Genomic DNA, 26,326 nt, shown 5'->3' on the forward strand with positions numbered 1-26,326 from the left:
ACTCTGGAACACTTTTATTTATCCAAGACATTCTGAGATTGTTTTCTCGTGACATATTGCACATCATATTAGTCATAAATTTGAGTCAATATGATTTACCTTTATTTGTTAAAAAAAAATAGCAATTTTTCAAATTTGAATTTCTTTGCTTTTAAAGGGACACCCATCGAAGTGAATATTGATGAGCTGGGTGACGCTTCAAAACGGCGGTTGGGGGAGGCTGGCTGGGCAGCCCCTTGGGCAGAAAGAAAAGCGATTACTTCCGGTTATAAAACATGACTTTGCTGTATTTATAAGGTGGACAGGGGTATACTTATATGTTTTTAATGCACATTAGAAGACCTGTGCATGTATATAGATGGCTAATTATGCTTATTGGGCCTGTCATAAACTAGTTAGTACTTTACATTTGCCATATGTCTACTTTATGTTTGAATCATTTTGTAAATTACATTAAAAAAATTTTTTTAGGATGTTAGAAGTCTTAGAATTTTAGAAGCAATTCTTAAAATTTTTAAGAAAATTTCCAAAATGAAATGAAAAAGGGAAATGTTCTTTTTAAGGACCAGTTCAGTTATGAAGTCACAGTTACATAGTAGAAACCACCCATAAATGACCCCACTTTAGAAACCACACCACTCAAGTTATTGAAAACTGATTTTGCAAACGTTAACCCTTTAGGTGTTATTAAACAAGAATTAAAGTAAAATGGAGGTGACAGATTTTCCATTTTAATCCATTTTTCTGTAATAGCAAGGGTTAACAATTAAAAACTCTATATTTATTACCCTGATTCTGCAGTTAACATAAACACCCCATATGTGGTCTTAAACTGCTGTATGGGCACAACACAGGGCTCAGAAGGAAAAGAGCACCATATGGTTTTTGTAGGGAAGATTTCACTGGGATCATTTTAAGTTGCCATGTCGCATTTGAAGACTTCCTGATGCACCCCCTACAGAAGAAACTACCAAAAAGTGACCACATTTTATGAACTACAGGATTAGGTGACAGTTTTATTGGAACTCTTTTGGTGTACATATGATTTTTTATCGCTCAAAATTACCCTTTGTGAGGAAAGGTAACAAAAAAAACGGCTGTTCTGGCACAGATTTTATTATTATTTTTTTTTTATATTAAAATATTATTTTTACGTTTTACACAGTAAAAGCATTTTTGTAAAAAGAAAATCTTGTTTTTGTGTTGCCATTTTCTTAAAGCAATATTTTCTTTTTATTTTTCAGGTGTTTATCTTATGTAGGAGCTCGTTTTTTGTGGGATGAGGTAATGGTTTGATTGGTACCATGGAGTACATAAGACTTTTTGATTGCTTGATATTACACTTTTTGTGAGGCAAGGTGAAACAAACAACGGCTGTTTTGCACAGTTTTTAATAAAAAATTTTACAGAGTTCACCTGACTACGTGGATCATGTGATATTTTTATAGAGCATCTTAAGATCTCTTGATAAATGAGAAATAAATAAAGACAATTTATAAAAAAAACACATTTTGTTTGTTTGTCTTTATCTGCCAGGGTATTTACCAAATTCATTTAAAATAAAATCTTGCTTTAAATCAAAGAGAGCCAAAGGTGTAAGATACTCTTTTTACTTCTTTTCAAAGAGGCCAGGGAATCCGGCAAGACACTAAAAGTAGCCCAAAAGGGATCTGGTTCTATTGATATTTGATAAGCAGACAGCAAGTGTGCTCCCACATCCCCCACAATTCCTGAACCCTAGGACACCCCAAAAGTGTCTTCAACAAAATTTAATTCTTCTCTAAAATGTAATTCTACTGTAAGCATTCAGTTGGACTTTTTGCCAGGCAGGCATCTGTAAAAATGGTCTTGTCAACTACGAAATTTAGTTCTGTATGCCATCAGCCAGATTTTTTGCCTGGAGCGCGTAAAAATTATCTTGTCATTATGGAAATATGGTGCAGTTCCATGTCTTCACCAAAATTCAGTTCTCTGCCTGTGATATTATTACTTCTGGCCAGATTTTTTTTAAATTAATTTGTTTAAAATTGTCTTGTTTTCTAAATGACTGCGTTTCACCCATACATACCCTGTTCCATAATCCCATCACACCAAAAACAAAAAAGTTGTCCTGTGCCAAAGTACAAAACATCACATTTGTCAAAGTGAATGAGGCATGGATCTGTGAGAATTTTCACACACCTCCACAAGCCCCAACATGCCACTGCCACTGTCTCTCTACCTGCCACAATGTTCCGTAATGTGTCATAGCTGCTGCTGCTTCTGCTACAGCTGCTACTCCCTACTGCTAATTTTCCTCCTGGCGCTTCCATTATTCCTTCTGCCAGTACCATTAGCCCTACACAGCTGCCACTAATATTAATCTAGTACCCCAACATAGCTGCACACACATTTACTGCTGTGTTTGTTCCCTGTTGTGCTGCTACTGCTGCCCCTACTATTATGCCAGTCTTAATAAATGACCCCCTTAGTGTATATATATATTATTTATTCCTGTTATAGGTTAATAGGATTGGAAGTTTTGACTATTCAAATCTTCATGCAAACTTGTGTTTGAATATGCAAACCTCTCTACCTCTGAATATGCTCTACGTTATGAACTGATAAGTTCGATTGACTTGTTTGGAAATAAGTCAGTATGTCAGTGTCAATCTCATTGTGTTAAAGAACATCTAATGGGGAGTAGAGAGAGCAAAATTTTGAAGAAAGACAAGATAGAAAAAATATAAGTCAGGGCAAGAATCGTTTCGGACATAGATCAGTTAGGCTACTTTCACACTCGCGTTTGGTGCGGTTCCGTCATGGATCTGCACAAACGCATCCGTTCAGATAATACAACCACATGCATCCGTTCATAACGGATCTGTTTGTATTATCTTTAACATAGCCAAAACTGATCCGTCTTGAACACCATTGAAAGTCAATGGGGGACGGATCCGTTTTCTATTGTATCATATTGTGTCAGCGAAAACGGATCCGTCCTGACACACAATGTAAGTCAATGGGGACGGATCCGTTTTCACTGACACAATATGGTACGATAAAAATCGGATCCGTCCTCTATTGACTTTCAATGGTGTTCAAGACGGATCCGTTTTGGCTCAGTTTCGTCAGACGGACACCAAAACGCTGCTTGCAAAGCGGAATGGAGGCGGAACCGAGCCAAACTGATGAATTCTGAGCGGATCCTTGTCCATTCAGAATGCATTAAGCGCAAAACTGATCCGTTTTGGACCACTTGTGAGATCCCTGAACGGATATCACTAATGGAAACCAAAACGCCAGTGTGAAAGTAGCCTAATAAAGTAAAAAGTAAGTGTAGAGGAGACAGGACCAGGAATGCAAGAACACCCATAAGGCCGTGCAGCCAGCCAATCCGCAGGTAGCCATCCCCCTGTGATGTCACAGCTAGGCATAGCCCTATAAAACGCTGATCCCGCACGATCGCCGCCATTTTTCTGTGAGCTGAGCATAGGGAGAGACGTGACAAGACACTAATACACTAGGGGTTGCTGCAAACTGTTAACAGAGAGTGTAGGACAATATTGGAGAGGGAGAGTGCAGGGAGAGTGTAGGAGACTGATGAACTACAGACTCTGCTACCATGTATTGCCATGTACACCCCTGTGCAGTGCACTATAGCAAATCCATTCTGTTAGCTGTAGAGTTACTGTGCATCAGTATTACAGGCAGGTCTAATTTATTGTCGTGTACACCCCTGTGCAGTGCACCAAGAGTCATAGCAAATCCATTCTGTTAGCTGTAGAGTTAGTGTGCATCAGTATTACCGGCCACTGTTACTTCTAGGCAGATTGGCCTGGGTATACCTGATTTATAGCGATTTGTGATGAATTAATTTGTAAATAAATTTTACAAAACTTCGCTCATCTCTACCTTTATACATAATAAGAAAATATAAAAAATATATGGGAATAAAGTTCATACTCTGAATAATAATCAAATATAAGATCTTGTCTATGGTTAAGGCCTTTAGGTGTCCTACTGTTTAACACAAAGATCCAATAGGATTGGCAATTAAGGATCTTCCTATTGAAATCTTCACTAGAGATGTCGCAAACATAAAATTTTCCGTTCGCAAACGGCGAACGCGAATTTCCGCAAATGTTCTCGAACGGGAGAACCGCCATAGACTTCAATAGACAGGCAAATTTTAAAACCCACAGGGACTCTTTCTGGCCACAATAGTGATGGAAAAGTTGTTTCAAGGGGACTAACACCTGGACTGTGGCATGCCGGAGGGGGATCCATGGCAAAACTCCCATGGAAAATTACGTAGTTGACGCAGAGTGTGGTAAGTTGAATACGCAATGCGATTAATATAACCTGTATTAATCGCATTGCGATTACAACTTAGGTCTGAGTTCATAATGGTTGTATTGGTCGCGCCGTCACGTGGTAAAGGGGGACGGGGGTGTGACTCACTGCAGCCTGGTGAGTGGTGGGGCGACGCGGCAGCTGCCCTGCAGGAGTCTCTGGTGCCGGGAGGAGGAGGTAGGTAGAGCGGCTCTGACTTTATAGACCAAATTATTTTAATAATACCCCAATAATAATAAGTTAATAACCTAACCCCATTCATAAATTACTGTGGATTATTATAGAGATGGCCCCAGGCCAGGAGACATGAGGGGATGGGTTGAACTGTGGGCTGGGGCCACCCAGCCACATTTACTAATCTTTGCTCAGGGGGCCCTCATAAATATAGACCCACATGGTGTGGACTGGTCATTTTTACTAAGGAATATAGTTTAAACGTTTATGTGCAAAAGAGAAAATAAGAAGTCAGCTCCAATCAGATATCTGCACATAGACCAAGACTCTGGGTCTATGCAGATATCTGATTGGAGCTGACTTAGGCTGGGTTCACACGGGCGTGTCCGGATTAGGTCCGGATGCGTCCCGGTGTATTGCGGCAAACCCGCGCGATTAGGTATGCAATTGCAGTCAGTTTTGACTGCGATTGCGTTCCGATGTTCAGTTTTTATCGCGCGGGTGCAATGTGTTTTGCATGCGCGTGATAAAAAACCGACTGTGGTACCCAGACCCGAACTTCTTCACGGAAGTTCAGGTTTGGGTTAGTTGTAGTGTAGATTGTATTATTTCCCCTTATAACATGGTTATAAGGGAAAATAATAGCATTCTGAAAACAGAATGCTTAGTAGGTGATCAATTGAGGGTTAAAAAAAAATAAAAAAATAAACTCACCTTCTCCTCTTGTTCGCGTAGTTCCCGGTCTCTTCTTTACTTCTTTAATGATGAACTACCGGCTAGGACCTGTGGTGACGTCAGATCACATGCTCCAATCACATGGTCCATCACCACGGTGATGGACCATGTGATTGGAGCATGTGATCTGACGTCACCACAGGTCCTTTAGCCCACAGCTCATCATTAAAGAAGTAAAGAAGAGACCGGGAACTACGCGATCAAGAAGAGAAGGTGAGTTAATTTTTTTATTTTTTTTAACCCTCAATTGATCACCTACTAAGCATTTTGTTTTCAGAATGCTATTATTTTCCCTTAGAAGTTATAACCATGTTATAAGGGAAAATAATACAGTGAATAGACTATCACCTAGCAACCATGCGTGAAAATCGCACCGCATCCGCACTTGCTTGCGGATGCTTGCGATTTTCACGCAACCCCATTCACTTCTATAGAGCACAAGTGATGCATGAAAATCACCGCTCATCTGAACAGCCCCATTGAAATGAATGGGTCGGGATTCAGTGCGGGTGCAATACGTTCACCTACCGCATTGCACCCTCGCGGAAATCTCGCCCGTGTGAGCGCAGCCTTAGTGACTTTTTTTTCTCTTTATTATGGCTTCGGGGGGGGGGGGGGGGGGGGGGCTCAGGGGTGACACCATTTTCTACCGCACCGGGTGACACCAGCCATAGCAACGCCACTGTAACCATTAGGAACCCAGCTCTAAGTTGAATTCGCAATTGCGATTAATATAACCTGTATTAATCGCATTGCGCTTACAACTTAGATCTGAGTTCCTAATGGTTGTATTGCTAGAATTGACGAATATAACGAATATAGCACTATATTCTCAATCTTCGTTATATTCTAGCAATACAACCATTAGGAACCCAGCTCTAAGTTGAATTCGCTAAGCGATTAATATAACCTGTATTAATCGCATTGCGATTACAACTTTGTCAAATTTGTGACACTGCAGCTTCAGAATGAATCTAAGATGGATGCTGTCCCTAAAATGGATGCTGTCCTTGCTATTTGATAGGAGGTGGGAGGGTCTGGGAGGGAGGGTCTGCTGCTGATTGGCTGGAATGTGTCTGCTGACTGAGGTACAGGTTCAAAGTTTGCACAATGATGACGTATAGGGGCGGACCGAACATCGCATATGTTCGCCCGCCGCGGCGAACAATCTATGTTCGCCGGAAACTATTCGCCGGCGAATAGTTCGGGACATCTCTAATCTTCACCCCTAGGGGTTAAACACTTTCTCTATACCTAATATTTCCAGGCTGGTTAGATCACCTTTTTTTGCAGGTCTTTAACCGTTTCTATCCCAGGCCATGTTTCACCTTCCTTCCCAGGCCATTTGTTGCAAATCTGGCATGTGTCACTTTATGTGGTAATAACTTTGGAACACTTTTACTTATCCAAACCATTCTGATATTGTTTTATGTTGACGCATTGTACTTCATGTCAGTGGTAAGTTTGAGTCAAAATATTTTTCCTTTATTTAGAAAAAATCCCAAATTTAACAAAAACTATTTTCTAAGTTAGAATTTTTCTACTTTTAAGACAGATAGTAATGCCTCATAAAATAAGTAAGTTTGTCTTTAAACAAAATAATTGTTCTAGACTCACAACTGGCACTGTAAGCAAATGTCTAATGTGGCAAAAGTCTTTATAGCAATTTTAAAAAACCTGAGTGTCTGCAGTTCCCAATTCTCATCGGTACACTCTGATTCTATAAGGCAATGGTGTATACTGATGAGCAAAAGGGTAACAATGTTTTGAACTTTTGACTTTCAGGCTCCATATCTCACCATCCACTACAGCTTCGAACGTGAGACTACCATCATTTTATATATAATCATCTTGGCTATCTCATACATAAATTGGACATTTAACTATTTAGCATATGATTAGTTATGCAGATTCTTGTTGTAACGGAACGCCTAGCACCCCGACCGGGTACCTCCGTCGATAGATGCTCCTAGTGCTTCCAGAGGACTCCAAGCACTCCACTTGACACCGTCAGCACTGCAGACCCCACGAACCGCCGAAGCTTGGTGCAGGCCTCGCCGTCTCCTACCCACCCTGGACCTACGACAAGGCTCCAGGCTCCAGTGGGTGAACCTCTCCTAAATCCAGAGACAGGAACCAGGAGCAAGCTCTTACAAGAGCTTATACTCAGGGGAGTATTGTGATATAGCAATCCCCAAGAGTGTAGTTATTCCATCCCCCAAACATGAGCCAAGACTTCATGAAGGTATAAAAGCAACCACTTTATTCTAACACACAAGCATTTTATACACATCTTCCAACAAGGCCACCACCCACAGGGTTTTGTAAAAACAGCCAATCACATGCATTTACAGTATTCAAACCTCCCCAGCAATTGTACACAAAATCCCCTTCCCTCTGTCTGTAACGCAATAAACAAAATACAATGAGCATTGTCTGAGACGCAATTAACTAACACAATGAGCATTGTCTGAGACGCAATCCACAAAATACAATTACCAAACGTAATGGACTAACTTGAACCCTGGTCTAATTCGTGGGGGTGAGAGTTCAAGTTAGTCCAAGTCCTTTGTGAACAAATGAGGCCTGGCTGATGAGAGGGCCCATAATCCTGGGGCAAGAGGCTAGTAGCCAGGCCCCTCCAAAACCCAGTGGCGAGGTTGGTTTCGCCACACTTGTCATGTAACTGCATTGTTAGGCCTCTTTCACATGGGCGAGTTTTCCGCGCGGGTGCAATGCGTGAGTTGAACACATTGCACCGGCACTGAATCTGGACCCATTCATTTCTATAGGGCTGTTCACATGAGCGGTGATTTTCACGCATCACTTATGCGTTGCGTGAAAATCGCAGCATGCTCTATTTTGTGCGTTTTTCACGCAATGCAGGGCCATAGAAGTGAATGGGGCTGCGCGAAAATCGCAAGCATCCGCAAGCAAGTGCGGATGCGGTGCAATTTTCACGCACGGTTGCTACGAGACGATCGGAATGGGGACCCGGTCATTACTATTTTCCCTTATAACATGGTTATAAGGGAAAATAATAGCATTCTGAATACAGAATGCTAACTAAAATAGGGCTGGAGGGGTTAAAAAAATCAAATAAAAAATAATTTAACTCACCTTAATCCACTTGTTCGCGCAGCCGGCATCTCTTCTGTCTTCATCTGTGAGGAATAGGACCTTTGATGACGTCACTACGCTCATCACATGGTCCATCACATGATCCATCACCATGGATGAAGAATCTATAAAACTAATTATATGCTAAATACTTGCAAGTCTAATTTATGTAAGAGATAGCCAAGATGATTGTCTATAAAATGATGGTAGTCTCATATCAGTGTATATACATGCCATACAAGTTTATTTTCACCTTGCCACACTGGCCATCTTATATCAACTATTACATCTATTATTACATGACAGTATAGCTACTGCTTACCATCAATAGAATAACGAACCTGTATCAACCACAAATGGAAATAGCTGCATTATTACTCCTGGGGCCTGTACAGTGATATCTGTGTAGACTTGCCCTAAGGATCATGTATGGTGACTTAGTAGATAGTGTCTTATAATCAGTCTTATGAGGTCAAACCAACTGGACTCACCTGTTTCTGGGTCACAAATCTGCTCACAAGCATCTATTGTTCTTTGACCACAGAGATCCCGCATCCATGGAGAACTGGCATTTGCTTGATAGTAGAGAAACAGTTGGGCAGGGTTTACCCAGTTTGAAACATCTAGAAAGCTTCCTTCACCAATCACAAAGCTGCTCCCTGCAGATAAAACAGTGAAAACAAAAATGATTGAAAACCTTCATAGGAAGTCACTTTTTTTTATCCAAGACAAGGAAACTGGTGGGATAAAAAAGTTCCATTACATTAATAATTTTTGAGTTATCAGCAATTTTCACCTATTCACTGTAAGACCTGCCTGACTGAGACCACCGTGGTACGGGTACGTGGGCAAAATATATTGGCTGAGAGCCTCAGATTTTATTATTAGAGTTTGCATCTATTGTTTTAGTGCTTTATTTCCCTTGACATAATAAGTGCAGCCATGCACATCCGCATATTTACTGATCATATCGTGCAGGATGTTTTGTATCTTTTTTCCGTGATTTTTTTTATTAGTCTTGTGTGTGGCACCTTCAGGTGTGAATGCGCTTCTATTCTGGGTGTAGCATTCATGTACACTCTTGCCCCACCTATCTAATAGGCGACCTTGATTAAGGTGGTATATATAGCGGTGTGTGATACTACTCTCATTGGTTGTTTTGTGTACACAGAGGTAACGAGGAGCAACACACTACATGTGCAGGGTCTGCTCTCCTGAATATAGATGCCCATACGGCATAGGTAGGGTTAGAGTAGGGCCTGCCTGACTGAGACCACCGTGGAGCTGGGTAAGTGGGCACAGATGTGTTTTGATCAAAATATATTCGCTAAGAGTCTCAGATATTATTAGAGTGAGGGCTTAGTCCATATATTATGTTTGCAGGTTGTTTTGTATCTTTTTTAAGTCATTTTATTTAAATGTAAGACCCCCTACTAATCACCATAAAGAGGGCCCCACATCCCCAATTTAAAGGTGCTGCATTCAGTGTTATGAGACTGACACCATTCATGATGGACTGCCACTCTATTCAAATATACACAGAACCCCTATTCTGCTAGTTGGAGAGGGTTTCCAACTGTCGGACCCCCATGATCTAACAGTCATCACATATACAGTGACAAGGGAAATCCGTTTATATCTGTTTATACCCAGAAGACAGAATTGAATTTGTAATAACTTTAGATTCCATAGTATACTAGCTGATACTGCAGCCCTAGTTATCTTGAATATTTCCATAAAGGGATTGTTTGAGATTTGGATATTGATGACCTATCCTCAGATAGAAGTCCTCTTTAGCAGCTTCTGCCACAGCTTTATCTAATATCTATCAGGGTAAAGCTCCGCAGATCTTTTAATGAATGGCACAAAGTCTAGGTTCACCCCTGATGAGACAAATGTGAATATAATGAATATACAATGCATTCAGAAAATCTTCAAACCCTTTCATTTTTTTTTTTTACATTTTGTTATGTTGCACCTTTGTGCTAAAATTTAACTAAATACCCCATAATGAGAAATTGCAAACATCATTTTAGAAATTTCTAATTAAAAAAGGAAAAAAAACTAAAATTTTGCACGGACATAAGTATTCAGACCCTTTTCTATGACACTTGAAATTTAGCTCTGGGGGTCTCTCATTTCTCTTGATCATCTTTGAGATGTTTCTACTACTTGACTGGGGTCCACCTGTAGCAAATTCAGTTCATTGGACATGATTTGGAAATAAACATCCCTGTCTTTATAAGGTCTCATGACTGACAATGCACATTATAGCAAAAGCCAAGCCATGGGGAGGAAAGAACTGCTTGTAGAGCTCAGACATTATTGTGTGGAGGCACAGATCTAGAGAAGGGTGTAAAAGTATTTCTGGTGCATTGAAGAGCATGTTGGCCTCCATAATTCTAAAATGGAAGACATTTAGACTGACCAGCACTCTTCCTAGAGCTGGCTGCCCCATAAAACTAAGTTAATAGGGGAGAAGGTGACCAGGAACTCAATGGTCGCTCCTTGAGCTCCAAAGATCATGTGTGCAGATGAGAGAAATGTCCAGAAAGTCAACTATCACTGCAACACTCCAGATATCTGTGCTTTATGGCAGAGTGACAAAAAAAATGCCTCCCCTCAGTAAAAATACATGCAAAAAAAGCACCTAAACGACTCTCACACTGAGAAAAAAGGTTCTCTGGTCTAAAGAAAGCAAGATTGAACTTTTTTAAATGTCATGTCTGGAGAATCCTGCCCAATACCATCCCTACAGTGAAACATACTGGTGGCAGCATCATGAAATTCAGGTGCTTATTGCACTTTAGAATCCGTAGTACTGCTCCCCTAAAGCCTGATATAGATGGGCTATGTCAGGTTTTAGCAAAGCAGGTAGAGGAAGAGAAGTGATGTCTTATATGAGCTCCTGCTCGCTCCTCTCTGTTAATAGCCTGTGCAGGTATTAGAATGGAGCGAATGATTGCAGGGCAAAAGTTAATATAAGACATCATTCCTCTGCCAGTGCCCGCTCTGCTAAAGCCTGACATAGCTCATCTGTATTAGGCTTTAGGAGAGCCAGCGCTGGTACAGGCAGGAGCAGCGATGTTCCAGCCTGTACAGTGCTCAAAATGGCGGCAAGGGAGACCGTACTCCTATGCACTGCACTATTTGGGAATACAGATTCTAAAGTGCAATAGGTACCTGAACTTCAGGTGCCTATTTCACTGGTAAAATGTAAAAAATATATACACTGCTCAAAAAAATAAAGGGAACACTTAAACAACACAATGTAACTCCAAGTCAATCACACTTCTGTGAAATCAAACTGTCCACTTAGGAAGCAACACTGAGTGACAATCAATTTCACTGCTGTTGTGCAAATGGGATAGACAACAGGTGGAAATTATAGGCAATTAGCAAGACACCCCCAATAAAGGAGTGGTTCTGCAGGTGGTGACCACAGACCACTTCTCAGTTCCTATGCTTCCTGGCTGATGTTTTGGTCACTTTTGAATGCTGGCGGTGCTTTCACTCTAGTGGTAGCATGAGACGGAGTCTACAACCCACACAAGTGGCTCAGGTAGTGCAGCTTATCCAGGATAGCACATCAACGCGAGCTGTGGCAAGAAGGTTTGCTGTGTCTGTCAGCGTAGTGTCCAGAGCATGGAGGCGCTACCAGGAGACAGGCCAGTACATCAGGAGACGTGGCGGAGGCCGTAGGAGGGCAACAACCCAGCAGCAGGACCGCTACCTCCGCCTTTTGTACAGGAGGAGCACTGCCAGAGCAAAATGACCTCCAGCAGGCCACAAATGTGCATGTGTCTGCTCAAACGGTCAGAAACAGACTCCATGAGGGTGATATGAGGGCCCGACGTCCACAGGTGGGGGTTGTGCTTACATCCCAAAACCGTGCAGGACGTTTGGCATTTGCCAGAGAACAACAAGATTGGAAAATTTGCCACTGGCGCCCTGTGCTCTTCACAGATGAAAGCAGGTTCACACTGAGCACATGTGACAGACGTGACAGAGTCTGGAGACTCCGTGCAGAACGTTCTGTTGCCTGCAAAATGCTCCAGCATGACCGGTTTGGCATTGGGTCAGTAATGGTGTGGGGTGGCATTTCTTTGGAGGGCCGCATAGCCCTCCATGTGCTCGCCAGAGGTAGCCTGACTGCCATTAGGTACCGAGATGAGATCCTCAGACCCCTTGTGAGACCACATGCTGGTGCGGTTGGCCCTGGGTTCCTCCTAATGCAAGACAATGCTAGACCTCATGTGGCTGGAGTGTGTCAGCAGTTCCTGCAAGATGAAGGCATTGATGCTATGGACTGGCCCGTCCGTTCCCCAGACCTGAATCCAATTGAGCACATCTGGGACATCATGTCTCGCTCTATCCACCAACGTCACATTGCACCACAGACTGTCCAGGAGTTGGCAGATGCTTTAGTCCAGGTCTGGGAGGAGATCCCTCAGGAGACCGTCCGCCACCTCATCAGGAGCATGCACAGGCGTTGTAGGGAGGTCATACAGGCACATGGAGGCCACACACACTACTGAGACTCATTTTGACTTGTTTTAAGGACATTACATCAAAGTTGGATCAGCCTGTAGTGTGTTTTTCCACTTAAATTTTGAGTGTGACTCCAAATCCAGACCTCCATGGGTTGAAAAATTTGATTTCCATTTTTTTTTTGTGTGATTTTGTTGTCAGCACATTCAACTATGTAAATAACAAAGTATTTCAGAAGAATATTTAATTAACTCATATCTAGGATGTGTTATTTTTGTGTTCCCTTTATTTTTTTGAGCAGTGTATATTAAGAAAAAAACTTTACGGCCTTTACAATAAAGTTTAATGAAAATATGGAAAGGTTTAGGTACACTTTAATAGCAAAATGCCATGAAGATGTACAGTCCTGATGAAAAGTTTAAGACCACTTGAAAAATGGCAAAAAAAAATCATATTTAGCATGGCTGGATCTTAGCAAGGTTCCAAGTAGAGCTTCAACATGCAACAAAAAGAAATGGGAGTGAGACAAAACATTTTTTTAGCATTCAATTTAATGAAAACAACTAATAAACTGAAACAGGCTGTTTTTCAGCTGATCAAAAGTTTAGGACCACATGCCTTTAAAAGGCCAGATCTGTGCAAAGATGTGGATTCATTGTCATTTTCTGTCAGGTAATCACACGTTGTGATGGCAAAGGCAAAAAAACTCTCCCTTTTTGAACGTGGTCGGGTTGTTGAACTGCATAAGCAGGGTCTCTCACAGCGCGCCATCGCTGCTGAGGTGGGACACAGTAAGACAGTCATTTGGAATTTCTTAGTCAAGTCAAGCGAAGACCCCAAAAAATTTCACCAGCACTGAGACGGAGGATCCAATTGGCTGTCCGTCAAGACACTGGACGATCCTCGACCCAAATTAAGGCCCTTACTGGTGCTGATTGCAGCCCCATAACCATCAGACGGCATCTGAGACTGAAGGGCTTCAAAAACTAAAAACGTCTTCAAAGACCTTGTCTCCTTGAACACCACAGAACTGCTCGTTTGGACTTTGCAAGAGAACACCAAACATGGGATATTCAAGGTGGAAGAAAGTTTTATTCTCTGATGAGAAAAAATTTAACCTTGATGGTCCTGATGGTTTCCAGCGTTACTGGCATGACAAGCAGATCCCACCTAAGATGTTTTCTATGCGCCACAGTGGAGGGGGCGCCATAATGGTCTGGGGTGCTTTTTCCTTCAGTGGAACAATGGAGCTTCAGGAAGTGCAGGGGCGTCAAATGGCTGCTGGCTATGTCCAGATGTTGCAGAGAGCATTCCTCATGACTGAGGGCCCTCGTCTCTGTGGTAACGACTGGGTTTTTCAACAGGACAACGCTACAGTACACAATGCCCGCAGGAAAAGGGACTTCTTCCAGGAGAATAACCTCACTCTTTTGGCCCCTCCTGCGTGTTCCGCTGATCTAAATCCAATTGAGAACCTTTGTGGATGGATGGCAAGGGAAGTTTACAAAAATGGACAACAGTTCCAGACAGTAGATGGCCTTCGTGCGGCCGTCTTCACCACTTGGAGAAATGTTCCCACTCACCTCATGGAAACGCTTGCATCAAGCATGCCGAAACGAATTTTTGAAGTGATAAACCATAACGGCGGAGCTACTCATTACTGAGTTCATGTTTGGAAGTTGGTTTTCTGTTTTGGGGGGGTTTAGTTTTTTTTTGCAGGTGTGGTCCTAAACTTTTGATCAGCTGAAAAACAGCCTGTTTCAGTTTATTCGTTGTTTTCATTAAATTGAATGCTCAAAAAATGTTTAGTCTCACTCCCATTTCTTCTTGTTGCATGTTGAAGCTCTACTTAGAACCTTGTTAGGATCCAGCCATGCTAAATATGATTTTTTGCCATTTCTCAAGTGTTCTTAAACTTTTGAGCAGGACTGTATAAATGTGCACATACATTGTAGGCTGAGTTCACATGATGGTTTAGCTTTTCGTTCTTCTGATCCATCAGAAGAAGAAAAGAAAAAACGGATCAGTTATTTTGAGCATCAGTTTGCACTACAAATAACTGTCACGGCCATGGCTATGACCGTGACTCCTGAACCGCATGCGGTTGTCAGCGGTTTAGCTTGGTTGTCAATCACAGGTGAGGGCTGTGGTATTTGCCTCACCTGTGGTTGCCGCTGGCAACAGTATGTATGTGGCAGCATAGCAGTCTGAGCTGTGTCATTGCAGCTTGCTATGTTGTGCATGCGGTTTCATGTGAGGTGTGTATGTGTGCACTTGGTTTTATGTTATTGTGTGCACTTCCTCTTTAAGTGGTGTTTTCCCTTCCCTGGTGTTGGAAGGGTTAACCTCCTTCCTAGTATGTGTGTGCACTGGGTGTGTCTGACTGTGGGGTGTGGCTACTTGGCCCTATAAAGCCTCAGTGGAAGGCAGTAGTCAGAGGGTGCTTCAGCCATGCTGCTGGAGACATCCTCCTGCTGGTTACCATCCTTCCAGTAAGGGCCACCCTTCCGGTCATAAAATCCTTATCCCTGATGTTTAGTTTATGTCCTATGCTTTTGGTTGTTATTTCAGCTATGAATGTCCTGGTTCCTCTGTGTGCTTATGTGTGTGCTGTTTGTCTATGTTTGTGTGGACAGCGTTCCTGAGCACAGGTTCCAGTCAGCAAGGCTGTGGCAGGTTAGTGTGGAACAGTTAGGTTCACCTGTCATATTCATAGGCTGTTCTTGTTCCCCTTCTCCCTGCTGCTTGGCCAGTGAGACCCCTGTTCCTCCGTGCCTAGGAGGAATAGGTAGTCTTACCCTCCTCCTAGTTCAGGGCCGTCCTGAGGGCTTCCAGGGACTATTAGGTTCCAGTGTATGAGTCCTCCCACCATCAGGGTCGGCTCATGCGGACAGGAGACAGGGTCAGTGCTAGGGACGCAATAGGAGGTGACCTGCTCCCTTATGCTGTTGCCCTGGCCGAGTAGCGACTGGACATTTCTGAGCATCGCACGGCTGAGGGTTTTCCCCATCCTCGGCCGTGACAATAACTGATCTGTCTGTTTGCATCAGTTTGTGTCACTGGGACTTTTTCTCCCGTCAAAAAAACTCATCTCTGACAGCAGTGACACAAACTGATCATAACTGATGCTCAAAACAATGCTTGCATTTTTTTCTGTTTCAGCTGGACAAAAAAAAGACTACACAAACCATTTTTTGTACAGCCGAAAGCCAGCATATATGCCGAAAAGCTGTCGGATCACCTTCAAATCCCATTACAGTGAATGGAGATCCGGCAGTGTGCGGTGGTATACGGAGTAAACAGTGATATGAACTCAGCCTTAAGGTGTTTTATTTATACGCTATACGGTACTGTGCAAAAGTTATAGGCAGTACTGTGCCAAGTTTCTTCATAAATTGTGTGCAACTGTACCTAGAAGAATTGAAGCTGTTTTGAAGGTAAAGGGTGGTCACACCAAATACTGATTTGATTTAGATTTCTGTTTTTTCACTTTGCATTTTGTTAATTGATCAAAATAAACTAATATCTTGACTATTGTTGTATTTTCAATTTTTTTTGTATATATATATATATATATATACACATACACACACACACACACACACACACATATATGAGCAGAAAGATCTGGCTTTGCATGGGTAAATTTCATGTATTTCATTTTAATGTTTGTGTTTGTCTTTAAAAGTTATCGACAGTATCCACTATAATAGTAACATCTACAGCACACCTTAACACTGACCCCTCCACAGTGCCACGTCTCTTTAAAATGGGACCTCCACAGCAGCCCACCCCCTTAACTTTGACCTTCACAGCAGCCTGCCCCTTTAACAGTGTTCCACAGCACCCCACCCCCTTGACAGTGACCACTACAGGGGCCTGCCCCTTAACAGTGACCTCTACAGCACCCACCCCTTAACACTGACCATAGGTTACAGTCTGCTTAACTGACCTCCACAATTCCCGGCCCCTTAACAGAGACCTCCACAGCAACTGCCCCTTTAACAGTGACTGTCACAGTATCCCGCTCCCTTAACAGTGACCACCAATGTACCCCCCTTCCTTAACAGTGACCTCACAGTACCCCACTGTCTTAACAGTGACCTCACAGTACCCTGCTGCCCCATTTATAGTGGCTTCCACAGTTCCCTCCTCCCTTAACAGTGACCTCCAAGGTTCCCTCCCCTTTAACAGTGACCTCCACAGCGGTCTTCCCCCTTAACAGTAACATCCACAGTGCCCTCCCCTTTAACAGTGACCTCCACAGTGGCTGTCCCTTTATTAGTGACCTCCACAGTATCCCCTCTCATTAACAGTAATTTCCACAATAACCCGCCCCTTTAACAGTGACCTCCACAGAGCTCTTTTCCCTTAAAATGTGACCTCAACACCCCGTCCCTTTAACAGTGACCTCTACAGCAACCCACCCCTTAACACTGACCTCCATAGTGGACCGTCCCTTTAACTGTGACCTCCACTGTTCCCTTCCCCCTTAACAGAGACCTCCACAGCACCATCACCTTTAACAGTGACCTCTACAGCATTCCCCCCCTTAACAGTGACCTCCCCAGTGGTATGCTCCTTTAACAGTGATCTGCACAGCTGTCGCCCCTTTATTAGTGACCTCCACAGTACCCCATCTCCTTAACTGTGATTTCCACAACACCCTGCCCCCTTAATAGTGGCCTCTTCAGCAATCTGCCCCTTAACACTGACCTCCAAAGCGGACCATCCCCTTAACTGTGACCTCCACAGCATCCTGCCCCTAGTATGGTCAGAGGTCCAGTTTTAAGCCGCACAGTCCAGCGCAGGGCCTGGACGGACACAGGGATGTCCTTTTCAAACAGCTCACTCTCAGACAGCAGCACTGTGCTGAGGGAAGAAAAACAAACGAACCAGCACCTCCATAATAAGTAAATATGAGAACGCAGGTGCACGCTACCTTGGCTGAAACACAATTGGATTAGTAGAACTGCAGGTAACAGCACTCTGCTAGTCAATTGCACAAAGATATAAGCAAACACTGAAAAAATTAATGCTTGGTGGCCATACTTACTGCAAATGCAGCTAGAAGCTCTTTGCGCATATAATTGATCAAAAATATTTCAGGCCCATCTACCAGACGACAAGGTGGCTTCCAATCATATGGGGCCTACTCTAACATGCCTCTCCTGGGCTTACAGCCTTCAATCAGGGCAAAGTAGCACCCAGCTGTATCCTACACATGCCTCTCTCAGGCTGTGAGATTGCAATATGGGCAAAGTAGAATACGGATGTACAACCTATCTAATTAAAAGCACATGGTAAATGGGCTGGTGGTGCACGGTTCAAACTCACCACCAGGGGGCGCCACCCCCCCCCCCCCCCCCAGTGGCAGTGACAATAGGGAAGAAAAACAAACGAACCAGCACCTCCATAATAAGTTAATATGAGAACGCAGGTGCACGCTACCTTGGCTGAAACACAATTGGATTAGTAGTGTTTCAGCCAAGGTAGCGTGCACCTGTGTTCTCATATTTACTTATCATGGAGGTGCTGGTTCATTTGTTTTTCTTCCCTATTGTCACTGCCACTGTGGGGGGTGTGGGGGGTGGCGCCCCCTGGTGGTGAGTTTGAACCGTGCACCACCAGCCCATTTAAAATGTGCTTTTAATTAGATAGATTGTACAGCTGTATTCTACTTTGCCCATATTGCAGTCTCACAGCCTGAGAGAGGCATGTGTAGGATACAGCTGGGTGCTACTTTGCCCAGATTGTAGGCTGTAAGCCCAGGAGAGGCATGTTAGAGTAGGCCCCATCTGATTGGAAGCCACCTTGTCGTCTGGTAGATGGGCCTGAAATATTTTTGATCAATTATATGCGCAAAGAGCTTCTAGCTGCATTTGCAGTAAGTATGGCCACCAAGCATTTATTTTTTCAGTGTTTGCTTATATCTTTGTGCAATTGACTAGCAGAGTGCTGTTACCTGTAGTCTGAGCGTGAGCTGCAGGAAGAAAGTCACCCTCCCTCCCACCCCTGCAGCTGACAGAAGTTGATTTTTACCTTCATTTTTTCAATCCCCGTCGACTGCGAAGTGGGAGGAGGCGTGACCTAACCACGTCAGGGCGTTGCTTAGCAGGACATGGGGCAGGGTTTTTAACCCCTTAGTGACCACCCATACGTTTTAAGGCGCCACGAAGGGGCCTTGGGCTGGAGCGCCGCCTTTTTACGGAGGCACTTCAGACCAAGTTAGCGCTTAAATCGGAGGTAGCTGAGGGCTCGGGGCAGTGATCAGAGACCGTGACAAGCGGTCTCGGATCACATGATCACCGTGATACAGTGTACCGAAAATGCCCGCAGCAGAGATGCCGGCAGTAAACTCGCTGGTGCTAGGATCGGGTCCCCCAGCTTCCCCATGAGGGAAAGCTGGGTCCCAATCCTCACCCCTGCTGCCCTCAAGAAAGATGCACACACTATAACCCGGCCGCCGCCGCCCCTGCAAAGTTTCTCTCTCTAGTTATGTCCCGATCAGGGCAACATGGCCCCCAAACAACTTAATAAAGCTCCAGCACCCCCCCCCCCCCCCCCACACACATAAGAAAAAAGAATGGTGCAGACATGCGCACTGGTTATTGTGCTGAAGTTCTGCTTCAACACAGTTACCATCATGGATCAATAGTAATGGTCCCTGATCATGTGGTCTCCATGATAAACCTATCAGGACATAGGCTGTGTTTCTGTCATGGCGCAGTGTGGTAAATAGATACCCTCATGCTGAATATCAGAAGTACGCAGACAAGCAGAAACTCAGAGAGAACCAACACCAGGACTTCCACAAACAAGGAGTTATCAACCGCATAGCATGATGGGTGAGACCAGACTAAATAGAGGAGGAGGAATGACCACTTAGGCTACACCTGAGACCAGAGGTGTGGTCATCCCCAGCAACAACACGGAAAGTGAAACTAAAGAGGCTGTCAATCACGTGCAGCCAGTCTCCTCGATCTTCTAGTCCCTGTCAAATGGCGGGACCGAGACAGTACCCCCCCCCCCTTCTATGGGGGGCCTCCGGACACCCAGGGCCGACTTTATCCGGATGAGCCCTCTGAAAAGCTTTCACAAGACGATTAGCAATAACGTCGGCTGCTAGAACCCACATCCTCTCCTCTGGTCCGTTACCCTTCCAGTGAACGAGATACTGGAGGGATCTACGGAGAATTCAGGAGTCCACTATCCTGGCTATTTGAAATTCTAGATTACCGTCCACCATGACAGGCGCGGAAGGCAAGGAGGACGGTTCAAGAGATTCAACATATCTCTTCAACAACAACTTATGGAACACATTATGAATCTTCAAAGCCTGAGGGAGTTCAACCGGGTTAACATGGCAGTGATTTTATATGAACCAATAAACCTTTGACCCAACTTCCAAGAGGGTACTTTTAACTTAATGTTTCTTGTGGACAGCCACACAGAATCACCCACTCTCAGATCCTGACCATTCATACATCTCTTGTCAGCCATACGTTTATACTTATTGCCCTTTTTTTTATATTTTGAATCTTCCGCCAAATAGATGACAAAGAAGAGGAAAATCGTTCCTCTTCTGGTATACAAGAAGTCTCCATACCAGAAAATGTGCCAAATTGCGGGTGGAACCCACATGCCCCAAAAAACGGCGACTTATCAGTGGACAGCTGTCTATGGTTATTTATGGCAAATTCGGCTAAAGACAAATATGAAGACCACTCGTCCTGTTTCTCCGAGACAAAATATCTCAAATAAGTCTCCAGATTCTGGTTAGTGCGTTCAGTCTGTCCGTTTGACTGAGGATGAAAGGCCGAAGAGAATGACAATTGTACCCCCAGACAAGTACCGAATGTCTTCCAGAATTTGGGAACAAAGTGAGTCCCCCTATCAGACACCACATCAGAAGGAATACCATGTAATTTCACGATGTTATCGACAAACACTTGTGCAAGAGTTTTAGCATTAGGTAGACCTGGCAATGCTATAAAGTGCACCATCTTACTAAAGTGATAAACAACCACCAAAATCAGTTTTTCCTGAAGAATTAAGCAAATCTGTGATAAAATCCATGGACAAATGAGTCCAAAGTCTGGACGGGATGGGCAATGGAAGTAAAGATCCGGAAGGCCAAGTATGTGTCACCTTAGCACGTGCACAAATACTACAAGCAGCCACATAGTCCTCAACACTCTTACGCAACCCGGGCCACCATAATCTACCAGAGATGAGATAGACAGTGGATCTGCTCCCACGGTGTCCTGTGGGGACCGTACAGTGATGTTCCTCAAACACCTTGTGACATAATTCAGAAGGAACAAACAACTTCCCCAGAGGGCAAGAATCCGATGCATCTACCTGGGCATCCAACACCTCTGCCTTAAGGTCAGGATATAGGGCGGTTATAACTACACCTTCAGACAATATTGGACCAGGTTCTTCCGAATCACCCCTCCCCAGGGAAGCTACGTGACAAAACATCAGCCTTGATGTTCTTAACCCCAGGACGATAGGTGACAATGAAATTAAATCTGGTTGAAAACAACGACCATCTGGCCTGCCTTGGGTTCAGTCATTTAGCTGACTCCAGGTACGCCAGATAATTGTGATCAGTAAGCACAGTAATAGGATGAATTGCTCCTTCCAACAAATGAAGCCACTCCTCAAAAGCTAACTTAATGGCCAGCAACTTTCTATTACCCACATCATAATTCCTCTCTGCAGCCGAGAGTTTCTTAGAAAAGAAAGCACATGGGCGCCATTTACTAGGTGAAGGACCCTGCGACAAAACTGCTCCTACCCCTACCTTGGATGCGTCAACTTCAACAATGAATGGTTGTGACACATCAGGTTGCACCATTATAGGAGCATAAGCAAAACACTCCTTCACCGCAGAAAAGGCTTGTAATGCCGCATCAGACCAGACTGAGATATCTGAACCTTGCTTAGTCATGTCCGTCAAAAGTTTGACCACAGTCGAGTAGTTAAAATAAAAATTTACGCTCGTGGTTGGTGAATTCCAAAAATCGCATAAGCGCTTTCAGATTTTCGTGTCAATCCCAGTCCAACACAGCATGGACCTTCTCTGGATCCATACGAAAACCTGAAGATGAGAGTAGGTAACCCAGGAATTGCACTTCCTTAACTGCAAATACACACTTCTCCATCTTAGCATACAATTTATTCTCTCTTAGGATCTGAAACACCTGTCTCACGTGATTCTGATGCTTCTCCATATCTGGAGAATAAATGAGTATGTCATCCAGATACACAACCACAAACCTCCCCACCAGAAGATGAAAAATATCATTAACAAAAGGCTGAAAAACCGCGGGAGCATTAGTTAATCCAAACGGTATGACAAGACTCTCAAAATGACCCTCTGGGGTATTAAACGCCGTCTTCCATTCATCCCCTTCCCTGATCCTGACCAGATTATATGCCCCCCTAAGGTCCAACAATCTGATTAAACAAGGAATCAAAGGAAGGGGGTACGGATCACGGACCCTAATACGATAGAGCTCACGGAAGTCCAGGCAGGGCCTAAGGGTTCCGTCTTTCTTCTTTACGAAGAAAAACCCTGCTGCCAGTGGGGACTTGGAACGTCTAATATATCTCTTAGGCAAACTCTCGGCAATATACTCTCGCATGGCCGCTCTGTCGGGTTCAGAGAGGTTATATAACCTAGATTTGGGCAACTTCGCTCCGGGAATAAGATTGATAGGACAATCATATTCCTGATGTGGGGGTAACCCCTGGCAACGACTCAGAAAATACATCAGAAAAATCTGAAATGAAAAAGGTAATAGTGTTAGTGGTCAAGACAGAAAGAGATGTCCATGCAATTATCACTCCAATCGAGAATCTGTCTTGCTTGCCAGTCAATGGTAGGATTATTTTTGCTCAACCATGGTAAACCCAGAACCAATGGAGCAGGCAGACCCTCCAGCACAAAACACGAAATGGATTTCTGATGAAAATCACCCACTCTTAAACGGATGTCCTGCACCATCTGTGAAAAACATTTCTGAGTAAGTGGTACGGAGTCTATTGCGAACACCAAAATATTTTTCTCGAATGCACTTGCTGTCAACCCATGCATACGGACGAACTGACTAGTGTTGATTGCGAATATTCTAATTGTGAATTTTTATTGCGAATATCAGCACTTCGAGAATTTGCGAAGATGTAGAATATAGTGCTATATATTCGTAATCGCAAATATTCTAGATTTTTTTTCATCAGTAACCTCCCTTATTGCCTGTGGGCCAATGAGAAGGCTGCAATATCTTTGTCAAAGCTTAGCAACATCCCTAGCAACCAATAGGAAAGTTGCCTACCCCCTTAGTATATAAGTAACTCCCCAGCAGCCATTTTCTGCAGTTTATTTTTTTTTGTGCAGTTCTGAGAGAGAGAGCAGTGACATTACTGTGCTCTGTGCTTTCATCTGGATCCTATTCCATATCAAATTATATTACATAGTTAGTTAGCTCATATTTATAATACAGATAGTTAGTGGGAGATAGTCAGTGTAGGTTAGATAGCGATATAGTGTAGCTGTAGGTACCAGTGCAGGGTGTTAGGTAGTGTGATAGGAATGTTTCTCTGCTGTCCATACATACATGTTACAGACATAGTGTTGTGATTGTTGTGATGTCACATCAATACTTAGTGCACAATCAGTAATATCTACTAATACCTGATAAAATGTGAAGTTGCAAGTATTGTGCAAAAAATTTGTGCATAATTAGTGCCGATTTGCGCAATCGCGAAAATAATGACTGGAGATCACGAATTCTAGAATGCGTAAAATTTGCGAAATATCACAAAAACAAATATTGCCTATGCCGCTCATCACTAGAACTGACCGTCAACTAGGTTAATCCCTGCCCCACTGTCAATAAACACCTCAATTCCCACAGTTTTGGACTCTAGCGACACCTCGGCAGACTGGAGAAATCGGTACTACTAGTAAATGGCAAAAGTAAGTTTTCTGACTCCCCACCCACACCACCAAGAGTGAGATGGGAAAACGTTTTCTTCTTGTTTTCACCTTGACGCAGAACATAAGGACAAACATTAACAAAATGTCCCCTTTTTCCACAGAAAACACATATTCCCTTCTTATGACTAGAACTCTTGCAAGCAGGCAAAGGGGCAGCTCCCCCCAGCTGCATAGGTTCGTCACCAAGCATAAACTCAGGAGTCTCTCCTCCCAAGGTGTCAGAGGAAGCCGCCGCGTTATACGATAGTTCGTCCTGAGAGTGAGGGACCTTTGATCTCTCTCTCAGGTGTCTATCCATACATAAGGCAAGAGACATAGCCGCTTCCAGTGACTCTGAATTTTATTGAAAGGCCAAGACGTCCCTTAGCCTCTCAGAAAATCCCTGACAGAATTGACTACGGAGAGACACAGACAAAAATGATGGTTTGCGGCGGATGATAATGTCACGGTGCAGTGTGGTAAATACACTCCACACTGAACACAGAAAGGAAGGGAAAAGGTATTAGGCCTGGAACCTAGGGAAAGGGAAATGGTCACACCTACTGAGTCCCTATGCCGAGCCCTGACTGCTATCAGTATGAACAGATCTTGATTGTAGGGATGTTCATACGCAGGAACCTAAGCCCAATCTCCCCCTAACAGGACCTAGCAGATAGTGTCAGGACACGGATGGCCTATTCCTTCCCAGATGAAGGAATAGGAGATCCCCTCAGGCCGAATATCAGGAGGTAGGGGAAAACAACAAACAATAAAGATGATACACTTAACTTCCAGAAGTATGCGGACGAGCAGAAACTCAGAGAGAACCAACACCAGGACTTCCACAAACAAGGAGTTATCAACCGCATAGCATGATGGGTGAGACCAGACTACATAGAGGAGGAGGAATGACCACTTAAGCTACACCTGAGACCAGAGGTGTGGTCATCCCCAGCAACAACACGGAAAGTGAAACTAAAGAGGCTGTCAATCACGTGCAGCCAGTCTCCTCGATCTTCTAGTCCCTGTCACGGGTGGGACCGTGACAGTTTCTCTCTCCCCTGCAGTTGTTCTGTAAGGAGAGAAAGAGATCAGACTTCTGTCCTGGCTGTGCAACTTGTCCGATACTGTGAAAAAAAAAAAATCTATTTATAAACTGTCCGTATCTGGCGGTCAGTGAGTGTACGTCATTAGGCGTCCGTCATTAGGATGGTCAGTTATTTTCATTAGGGACCATGTGTCCGTCTGTTACTGGCGGTCAGTGGGTGTCCATCATTAGGCGTCTATTAGAGACGCTCAGTTATTTTCATTAATTTAAAATTAATAATTTTTAAGGTGGGATATATATATATTTTTTTTCTTTCTGAGCTTTTTATTAAATAAAAAATGGCTCAAAGATTATTTAGTACAAAACAGGCATATGAATTTCTATGCTCTGACAACTCTGAATCTGACACTGCTGCAGAGGCAGAAATATTTTCTGATAGCAGGGGATCTAGTTCCGCCTCCATCCCCAGACCCCATAGCCCTATGGTGGTAGACATCGCCACCTCATCTCATTCTCCACCCAGCGGTCCCGTCCCTTCTACTATGTGGGTTCCCGCTACTTCATTTTGCCCCCTCCCAAGTACCCCAATTTTTATACACTCCCCAAATTAATGTGGATGTCACCGTTTTACCCCTTATGATTTTTTTCATGTATTTGTAGACGATAAAGTCCTGGAATTAATTGTGCAAGCAACTAATCTGTGCGCCACACAGTTTTCTGTACAAAAGCCCATGTCTATTTATATAAGACGGTGGACCCCCACAAGTGTCCCTAGAAGTAAAACATTTGGGGGGCTTACCCTTGACATGGGCATTGTAAAAAAGCCATCTGTCCGATCGTATTGGGATGCGAGTACTGTCCACTCAACCCCTGTGTTTGCAGCAGTTATATTCCAAAACCGCCATGAAGCCCTAATGCGGTATATGCATTTTTCAGACAATTCCCAAGTCCCCCAGAACTGATCCAGCCTACGACCGCCTAAATAAATTGAGATCCCTTATTTCCCTTTATAGGTATTTATTTATAAAATGATATACCCCTGATAAAAATCTATCCGTTGATGAATCCCTTTTTAGTTTTAAAGGCTGCCTTTACTTCTGTCGGTTTATTCCCTCCAAGCGTGCCAGATATGGGGTAAAATTATATAAGGTTGGCGAGAGCACAACCGGCTATACCTGCAGTCTGTATGTATATGAGGGCAGAGACTCCCAACTTAACCCCCCAGGCTGCCCCAAAAATATTCGGAAATTGGGAAAAATTGTGTGGGCTTTATTGGTGCCATTCTTACACAAAGGGTACAACGTGTACACGGATAATTTTTATAGCAGTATACCCCTTTTTAAATCCCTCCATGCTGCAAACACAGGGACTTGTGGGACAGTCTGCAAAAATATAGTGGGATACACACAACCGCTGGTGTCCAAGTGTTTGGA

General features: G+C 43.6%; 1 protein-coding gene across 1 annotated transcript in view; it reads right to left on the minus strand.

Moving 5' to 3' along the window:
• Positions 1–26,326, minus strand: part of ASTN2 (astrotactin 2) — a 945,680-nt gene that overhangs the window by 508,993 nt on the left and 410,361 nt on the right. Inside the window, exon 6 of the mRNA XM_040442406.1 lies at positions 8,856–9,023. Coding sequence (XP_040298340.1) covers positions 8,856–9,023 — 168 coding nt within the window. The remainder of the gene's footprint in view (positions 1–8,855; positions 9,024–26,326) is intronic.

Source organism: Bufo bufo, chromosome 8, assembly GCF_905171765.1.
Source record: "Bufo bufo chromosome 8, aBufBuf1.1, whole genome shotgun sequence".
In the NCBI taxonomy this organism is placed as follows: Eukaryota; Metazoa; Chordata; class Amphibia; order Anura; family Bufonidae; genus Bufo; species Bufo bufo.